Genomic DNA, 10,000 nt, shown 5'->3' on the forward strand with positions numbered 1-10,000 from the left:
AGTGTTCTGGTAGAGAAACCTCCACACTGTACTCTACCACCTGGGACTGGACCGGACCAGGGACCAGGAGGGCCTGGAGGAGAGGGGGAGAGGAGAGAGATGGTAAGACTGGACCAGGGACCAGGAGGGCCTGGAGGAGAGGGGGAGAGGAGAGAGACGGTAAGACTGGACCAGGGACCAGGAGGGACTGGAGGAGAGGAGAGAGACGGTCAGACTGGACCAGGGACCAGGAGGGACTGGAGGAGAGGGGGAGAGGAGAGAGATGGTAAGACTGGACTGGACCAGGGACCAGCAGGGACAGACAGGAGACCAGGAGGGCAAAGAGAGAACGAGAGAGAGAGACAGAGAGAGAGAGAGAGACAGAGACAGAGACAGAGACAGAGACAGAGCTGTCCAGAGTGTGTGTGTGTGTCTCTGTGTGTGTGTGTGTGTGTGTGTGTGTGTGTGTGTGTGTGTGTGTGTGTGTGTGTGTGTGTGTGTGTGTGTGTGTGTGTGTGTGTGTGTGTGTGTGTCTCTGTGTGTGTGTGTGTGTGTCTCTGTGTGTGTGTGTCTCTGTGTGTGTGTGTGTGTGTCTCTCTGTGTGTGTGTCTCTCTGTGTGTGTGTCTCTCTGTGTGTGTGTCTCTCTGTGTGTGTGTGTGTGTGTGTGTGTGTGTGTGTGTGTGTGTCTCTGTGTGTGTGTGTGTGTCTCTATGTGTGTGTCTCTGTGTGTGTGTCTCTGTGTGTGTGTGTGTGTCTCTATGTGTGTGTCTCTGTGTGTGTGTGTGTCTCTATGTGTGTGTCTCTATGTGTGTGTGTCTCTCTGTGTCTCTCTGTCTGTGTCTCTGTGTCTACTGTCTACCTGTGAGGTGGTGAGTGCAGCGGCCGCCACCCCGGCCCGGACGGTGCTGCTGTCCAGAGTGTGTGTGAGGCTGCGCCTCCTCTTCTCTACAGGGCTCATCCTCTGCTGCCCCACGGTGGCCAGCGCCCGCTCCCACAGCCCGTTAACCAGGGGGACACACACCACCTCATCCAGGGTGCTGCCCACGCCGCAACGCAGGTTCACCACAGGCCTGGGATCAGCACCATCTAGCAGACACACAGGGCATACGGAAACACACACAGACCTGGGATCAGCACCATCTACCAGACACACAGGGCATACGGAAACACACACAGGCCTGGGATCAGCACCATCTAGCAGACACACTGGGCATACGGAAACACACACAGACCTGGGATCAGCACCATCTAGCAGACACACAGGGCATACAGAAACACACACAGACCTGGGATCAGCACCATCTAGCAGACACACAGGGCATACGGAAACACACACAGGCCTGGGATCAGCACCATCTAGCAGACACACAGGGCATACGGAAACACACACAGGCCTAGGATCAGCACCATCTAGCAGACACACAGGGCATACGGAAACACACACAGACCTGGGATCAGCACCATCTAGCAGACACACAGGGCATACGGAAACACACACAGGCCTGGGATCAGCACCATCTAGCAGACACACAGGGCATACGGAAACACACACAGGCCTGGGATCAGCACCATCTAGCAGACACACAGGGCATACGGAAACACACACAGGCCTGGGATCAGCACCACATCGACAGATTTTTCACGTAGTCAGCTCGGGGGTTCGAACCTGTGACCTTTCGGTTACTGGCCCAGCGCTCATTAAAGCTGGGCAACCTGCCGCCTCAGTAGAGTCGTTATGACCCTGCAGACGTGTTCAGTACCAGTACTCACCAGAGGTGGCGCTGCTAACATGGACTACATTAGAACTGGGCTTTGTGGTCAGAGGGGAGGGCAGGGGAAGATCTGCTGTCCCCTCCACTAGATACACCTGCTCACCAACCTACACAGACACAACACACACACACACACACATAAGCCAAGCTAGATTTAAATACACACAGCACCTGGAAGGAACACCAAAATCATAACACACACACACACACACACACACACACACACACACACACACACACACACACACACACACACACACACACACACACACACACACACACACACACACACACACACACACACACACACACACACACACACACAGCCCTGCCTACCTGCTGGCTGACTAGCAGGACAGAGCAGTGTCTTTTCCCCAGGTGGAAGGGCAGGTAGTGGAGCTCTATGGTTTTTGTCTGTCCAGCTGCCAGACTCACACTCCTGACAGGACTGAAGAACTCAGTCACAGCACAGTCATCAGCAGGATCACAGTGGAGGTCACTGTCCTCCCACTCGCCACAGTCAGTTCCACCATTCAACCCATCTGTAGAAACACTGATACAGAGACAGAGAGAGACTATTTGCACATCGTTACAACATTGTATATAGACATAATATGACATTTGAAATGTCTGTATTATTTTGGAACTTCTGTGAGTGTAATGTTTACTGTTAATTTTTATTGTTAATTTCACTTTTGTATAGTATCTACTTCACTTGCTTTGGCAATGTTAACATATGTTTCCCATGCCAATAAAGCCCCTTGAATTGAGCGATCGAGCGAGAGAGAGAGAGACAGAGAGAGAGAGAGAGAGGGAGAGGGAGAGGGAGAGGGAGAGGGAGAGGGAGAGGGAGAGGGAGAGAGAGAGAGAGAGAGAGAGAGAGAGAGAGAGAGAGAGAGAGAGAGAGGGAGAGGGAGAGGGAGAGGGAGAGGGAGATGGTCCATTGAACATTACTGCAGAAGAGAGCAAGGAATTTGCAGCAACAAACAATGTGATTTACAAAAATATGCAGTACGGATGTGTCCAAACACAAAGCTGTTTTAAACAGAACGAGATTCCTTCTCATGGAAACTCATATTCACATCTGCAGTAAGTCTTTGAAGATGCCCTTGATGTAGGAAGTAAAGAGAAACATAAGATGTGTATATGCGTGTGTGTGTGTGTGTGTGTGTGTGTGTGTGTGTGTGTGTGTGTGTGTGTGTGTGTGTGTGTGTGTGTGTGTGTGTGTGTGTGTGTGTGTGTGTGTGTGTGTAAAGTGTGTGTGTGTGTGTGTGTAAAGTGTGTGTAAAGTGTGTGTGTGTATGTGTGTGTGTTAGTCCTCTCTTTAATGATCTAACAGAGAACAGACTCCAGAGATGTGCGCTACCTCTGCCTGTGAAGTGTAAACACACACACACACACACACACACACACACACACACACACACACACACACACACACACTCCCCTACGGAACAGAACAGGTGTAGTCTGGAAAAGTACATATCTATGTACGGCAGTCAGTGAGTGTCTCTGAATGTTTCTGTGTATGTGGCACAGCGGTCTAAGGCACTGCATCTCAGTGCTAGAGGCATCACTACAGACCCTGGTTCGATTCCAGGCTGTATCACAACCGGCCGTGATTGGGAGTCCCATAGGACGGTGCACAATTGGCCCAGCATCGTCCGGGTTTGGCCGGGGTAGGCCGCCATTGTAAATAAGAATTTGTTCTTAACTGACTTGACTTGTTAAATAAAGGTTAAATACTTTTTTATTTTAAACAGAGAGAGTGAGACAGATCAGTGCCACAGGTAACTTCCACAAAGCTGTGAACGATTTGAGAGACAAGGCTAGAAGAGCCTTCTATGCCATCAAAAGGAACATAAAATTCGACATACCAATTAGGATCTGGCAAAAAATACTGGAATCAGTTATAAAACCCATTACCCTTTATGGTTGTGAGGTCTGGGGTCCGCTCACCAACCAAGAATTCACAAAATGGTGTATCTAATTATCAAAATTCAGAAAAGAGCCGTTAAATTCTACAACCACCTAAAAGGAAGCGATTCCCAAACCTTCCATAACAAAGCCATTACCTACTGTCACGCCCTGACCATAGAGAGCTGTTTATTCTCTATGTTGGTTAGGTCGGGGTGTGACTAGGGTGGGTCATCTAGGTAATTATATGTCTATGTTGGCCTGGTATAGTTCCCAATCAGAGGCAGCTGTTTATCGTTGTCTCTGATTGGGGATCATATTTAGGCAGCCATTTCCCCTTTGTGCTCCGTGGGATCTTGACTATGTATAGTTGACTGTTAGCACTATTGTTAACTTCACGTTTGGTTTTGAGATGTATTGTTTTTGTTTCGCTGTGAGTTTCACCCAGAAATAAAAAGATGTGGAACTCAGAGCTGCTGGTCCAGTTATTCTAACGATCGTGACACCTACAGAGAGATGAACCTGGCGAAGAGTCCCCTAAGCAAGGCCATCACCTACAGAGAGATGAACCTGGAGAAGAGTCCCCTAAGCAAGGCCATCACCTACAGAGAGTTAACCTGGAGAAGAGTCCCCTAAGCAAGGCCATCACCTACAGAGAGATGAACCTGGAGAAGAGTCCCCTAAGCAAGGCCATCACCTACAGAGAGATGAACCTGGAGAAGAGTCCCCTAAGCAAGGCCATCACCTACAGAGAGATGAACCTGGAGAAGAGTCCCCTAAGCAAGCTGGTCCTGGGGTTCTGTTCACAAACACAAACAGACCCCACAGAGCCCCAGGACAGCAACACAATAAGACACAACCAAATCTTGAGAAAACAAAAAAGCTAATTACTTGACACATTGGAAAGAATTAACAAAAAAACAGTCAACTAGAATGTGATTTGGCCCAAAACAGGGAGTACACAGTGGCAGAATACCTGACCACTGTGACTGACCCAAAATGAAGGAAAGCTTTGACTATGTACAGACTCAGTGAGCATAGCCTTGCTATTGAGAAAGGTTTCCGTAGGCAGAACTGGCTCTCAAGAGAAGACAGGCTATGTGCACACTGTCCACAAAATGAGGTGGAAACTGAGCTGCACTTCCTAACCTCCTGCCCAATGTATGACCATATTAGAGACACATATTCCCTCAGATTACACAGACACACAAATCATTTTTTATCAAATTTTCTACTGGGTGAAATACCACAGTGTGACATCACAGCAGCAATATTTACCATTCTAAATACAACCCATATTTATGTTTTTTTATTTTCCCTTTTGTACTTTAACCATTTGCGTTATAACACTGTATATAGACATAATGACATTTGAAATATCTATTATTTTTGAACTTCTGTGAGTGTTTACTGTTAATTTATTATTAAAAGAGACAGAGAGAGAGAGAGCGAGAGAGAGAGAGAGAGAGAGAGAGAGAGAGAGAGAGAGAGAGAGAGAGAGAGAGAGAGAGAGAGAGAGAGAGAGAGAGAGAGAGAAAGAAAGATAGAGAGAGAGAGACAGATGTGTGTGTGTGTGTGTGTGTGTGTGTGTGTGTGTGTGTGTGTGTGTGTGTGTGTGTGTGTGTGTGTGTGTGTGTGTGTGTGTGTGTGTGTGTGTGCATGTTAACACTAACACTAGTTAAACCCCAAGGGACAGAGTGAAGGGATGTGTTTGAGGTTGCGTGTGTGTGTGTGTGTGTGTGTGTGTGTGTGTGTGTGTGTGTGTGTGTGTGTGTGTGTGTGTGTGTGTGTGTGTGTGTGTGTTAACCTGGTGTTGTTGTCTGAGCTGGGGTTGGTCCTGAAGGAGAACTGTTGAATGAGGTTCTCCTGACTGTCCTGACTCTTCTGCAGCAGGTTGGCTTTAGACTCCACCAACACCACCCTGACAAACACACATAGGACAGGGGTAATTTACACACACACACACACACACACACACACACACACACACACACACACACACACACACACACACACACACACACACACACACACACACACACACACACACACACACACACACACACACACACCTGAACGTGGCATCCTTGCTGAAAGGGTTTTTTACTTTAAGTTGGAGCTCCTTCAGCTGGTAACATGGAGATTTACACTTCACTGTCCCCTGGATGGAGAGAGAGAGAGAGACAGAGAGAGAGATAGAGATAGAGGCAGAGAGAGAGACAGAGACAGAGAGAGAGAGAGAGTGACAGAGAAGAGTGAGAGAGAGAGAGAGAGAGAGAGAGAGAGAGAGACAGACAGACAGACAGACAGACAGACAGAGAGCGAGAGAGAGAGAGAGACAGAGACAGAGACAGAGACAGAGACAGAGAGAGAGAGAGAGAGAGAGAGAGAGAGAGAGAGAGAGAGAGAGAGAGAGAGAGAGAGAGAGAGAGAGAGAGACAGAGGGAAGGATGGAGAGAGAGACAGAGAGAGAGAGAGAGAGAGGGAGAGGGAGGGAGGGAGAGAGAGACAGAGAGAGGGAGCGAGAGAGAGAGGGGGAGAAACACAAAGACATTGTACAACTCCCCCAGTAGCAGTCATTCAGCAGCCACCATGATCTAAGAGGACATGCAGCGTCAACACCATAGAAATAGAACCATTTCCTGTTCTGCTGATACATTGTGTTGCCATGGGAACAGTGAATGGTGAACCCCTGCCTGCCCAGAGGACAAGCTGTTCTGGAGGGTGTCCCAAATTATACCCTGTTCCATATGTACTGCACTACTTTTGACCAGGGCCCATAGGGAAAGAGGGTGCCATTTGAGACGCACTACCCTGGTCTCTATAGAAAGTAAAGTAGTGTAGGCACTGACTGAGTCACTGATCTATTGGCAACTGAACAAAGGGTTCAAAACAACGGCGCCGCAGAAGGTGCAGACGGAGCGGCCTCCTGGTCAGGCTCCGTAGACGTGCACATCGCCCACCACTCCTGAGTATACTACTTGCCAATATCCAGTCTCTTGACAACAAGGTAGATGAAATTCGAGCAAGGGTTGCCTTCCAGAGAGACATCAGCGATTGTAACATTCTCTGTTTCACGGAAAAATGTCTCTCTCGGGATATGTTGTCGGAATCAGTTCAGCCACCGGGCTTCTCCATGCGTCGCGCCGACAGAGATAAACACCTCTCTGGGAAGAGGAAGGGCGGGGGTGTATGCTTCATGATTAACAACTCATGGTGTAATCATAACAACATACAGGATCTCAAGTCCATCTGCGCACCCGACCTAGAATTCCTTACTATCAAATGCCGGCCATATTATCTCCCAAGAGAATCTCGTCAGTTATCGTCACAGCTGTGTACATTCCCCCTCAAGCAGACACCAAGACGGCCCTCAAAGAACTTCCCTGGACTCTATGTAAACTGGAAACCATATATCCTGAGGCTGTATTTATTGTAGCTGGGGGTTTTAACAAAGCAAATTTGAGAACAAGGCTAGCTAAATTCTATCAGCATATTGATTGCACTACGCGCGGGTGTAATACACTCAATCACTGCTCCTCTAACTTCCGTGATGCATACAATGCCTTCCCCCGCTTTCCCTTCGGCAAATCCGACCACGACTCTATCTTGCTTCTACCGTCTTATAGGCAGAAACTCAAACAGGATGTACCAGTGACTAAAACCATTCAACGCTGGTCTGACCAATCGGAATCCACGCTTCAAGATTGTTTTGATCGCACGCACTGGGATACGTTCCGGTCAGCCTCAGATAACAACATCGATCTATACGCTGACTCGGAGAGTGAGTTTATAAAGAAGTGCATTGGAGATGATGGACCCACTGTGACTATTAAAACCTACCCTAACCAGAAACCGTGGATGGATGGCAACATTCACGGCAAAATTGAAAGCGCGAACCATGGCTGAATATGAAAAGTGTAGTTATTCCCTCCGCAAGGCAATCAAACAAGCAAAATGTCGCTACAGGGACAAGGTGGAGTCGCAATTCATAGACTCAGACACGAGCCGTATGAGGCAGGGTAAACACGTACTACAAAAAGAAAAGCAGCCATGTCACGGACACCAACATCATGTTTCCAGACAAACTAAACACCTTCTTTGCTTTGAGGATAATACAGTGCCGCCGTCGCGGGCCGCTAACAAGGACTGTGCCCCCCCTTCTTCTCTAAGGCCGACATGAGTAAAACATTTAAACGTATTAACCATCGCAAGGCTGCTGTCCCAGACGGAATCCCTAGCCGTATCCTCAGAGCATGCGCAGACCAGCTGGCTGGTGTGTTTATGTACATATTCAATCCCCACATGCTTCAAGATGGCCACCATTGTTCCTGTACCCAAGAAGGTAAAGATAACTGAAATAAATGACTACCGCCCCGTAGCACTCACTTCTGTCATCATGAAGTTCTTTGAGAGGCTAGTCAAGGATCATATCACCTCCACCTTACAGGCAACCCTAGACCCACTTCAGTTTGCATACTGCCCCAACAGGTCCACAGACGATGCAATCGCCATCACATTGCACACTGCCCTATCCCATCTGGACAAGAGGAATACCTATGTAAGAATGCTGTTCATTGACTACAGCTCAGCATTCAACACCATAGTTCCCTCCAAGCTCATCATCAAGCTGGAGGCCCTGGGTCTCAACCCCGCCCTGTGCCATTGGGTCCTGGACTTTCTGACGGGCCGCCCCCAGGTGGTGAAGGTAGGAAACATCATCTCCACTTCGCTGACCCGCAACACTGGGGCCCCACCAGGGTGGGTGCTCAGCCCCCTCCTGTACTCCCTGTTCAACCACGACTGCGTGGCCATGCACGCCTCCAACTCAATCATCAAGTTTGCAGACGACACAACAGTAATGGGCTTGATTACCAACAATGACGAGACGGCCTACAGTGAGGTGGTGAGGGCACTCGGAGTGTGGTATCAGAAAAACAACCTCTCACTCAACGTCAACAAAACAAAGGAGATGATCGTGGACTTCAGGAAACAGCAGAGGGAGCACCCCCCTACCCACATCGAAGGGACAGTAGTGGAGAAGGTGGAAAGTTTTAAGATCCTCGGCAAACACATCACAGACAAACTGAAATGGTCCACCCACACAGACAGCGTGGTGAAGAAGGCGCAACAGTGCCTCTTCAACCTCAGGAGGCTGAAGAAATTTGGCTTGTCACCTAAAACCCTGACAAACTTTTATAGATGCACAATCGAGAGCATCCTGTCGGGCTGTATCACAGCGTGGTACGGCAACTACACCGCCCTCAACCGTAAGGCTCTCCAGAGGGTGGAGACAGCACCCGATGACACAGGAAGGTCAAAAAGATCATCAAGGACAACAACCACCCGAGCCACTGCCTGTTCACACCGCTACCATCCAGAAGGCGAGGTGAGTACAAAGCTGGGACCAAGAGACTGAAGAACAGCTTCTGTCTCAAGGCCATCAGACTGTTAAACAGCCATCACTAACTCTGAGAGGCTGCTGCCTACATTGAGACACAATCACTGGCCACTTTAAGAAATGGATCACTAGTCACTTTAAACAATGCCACTTTAAATAATGCCACTTTAATAATGTTTACATATCTTACATTAATCATATCATTGTTTATACTGTATTTTATATAATCTATTGTACCTTGCCTATGAAGCTCGGCCATCACTAGTCCATATATTTATATGTACATATTCTTATTCACTCCTTTAGATTTGTGTGTATTAGGTAGTTGTTGTGAAATTGTTAGATTACTTGTTAGATATTACTGCACGGTCAGAACTAGAAGCACAAGCATTTCGCTACACTTGCATTAACATCTGCTAACAATGTGTATGTGACCAATAAAATTTGATTTGATTCAGGACAACAAATTATTGTGAGGTGTGATATACATAGTGAGTTATTGTGAGGTGTTAAATACATAGTGAGTTATTGTGAGGTGTGATATACATAGTGATTTACTGTGAGGTGTGATATACATAGTGAATTACTGTGAGGTGTGATATACATAGTGAATTACTGTGAGGTGTGATATACATAGTGAATTACTGTGAGGTGTGATATACATAGTGAATTACTGTGAGGTGTGATATATATAGTGAATAATTGTGAGGTGTGATATACATAGTGAATTACTGTGAGGTGTGATATACATAGTGAATTATTGTGAGGTGTGATATACATAGTGAATTACTGTGAGGTGTGATATACATAGTGAATTACTGTGAGGTGTGATATACATAGTGAATTACTGTGAGGTGTGATATACATAGTGAATTACTGTGAGGTGTGATATACATAGTGAATTATTGTGAGGTGTGATATACATAGTGA

General features: G+C 47.4%; 1 protein-coding gene across 1 annotated transcript in view; it reads right to left on the bottom strand.

Moving 5' to 3' along the window:
• Positions 1-10,000, bottom strand: part of LOC129842427 (cilia- and flagella-associated protein 47-like) — a 104,527-nt gene that overhangs the window by 28,184 nt on the left and 66,343 nt on the right. The window contains exons 38-43 of the mRNA XM_055910989.1: positions 5,742-5,830; positions 5,477-5,590; positions 2,089-2,305; positions 1,751-1,859; positions 840-1,066; positions 1-73 (exon numbers count right to left, since the gene is read on the bottom strand). The exon at positions 1-73 is cut by the window's left edge and continues 69 nt beyond it. Of these exons, the coding sequence (XP_055766964.1) occupies positions 1-73; positions 840-1,066; positions 1,751-1,859; positions 2,089-2,305; positions 5,477-5,590; positions 5,742-5,830 (829 nt within the window). The remainder of the gene's footprint in view (positions 74-839; positions 1,067-1,750; positions 1,860-2,088; positions 2,306-5,476; positions 5,591-5,741; positions 5,831-10,000) is intronic.

This window comes from Salvelinus fontinalis, unplaced genomic scaffold (assembly GCF_029448725.1).
Source record: "Salvelinus fontinalis isolate EN_2023a unplaced genomic scaffold, ASM2944872v1 scaffold_0040, whole genome shotgun sequence".
Classification (NCBI taxonomy): domain Eukaryota; kingdom Metazoa; phylum Chordata; class Actinopteri; order Salmoniformes; family Salmonidae; genus Salvelinus; species Salvelinus fontinalis.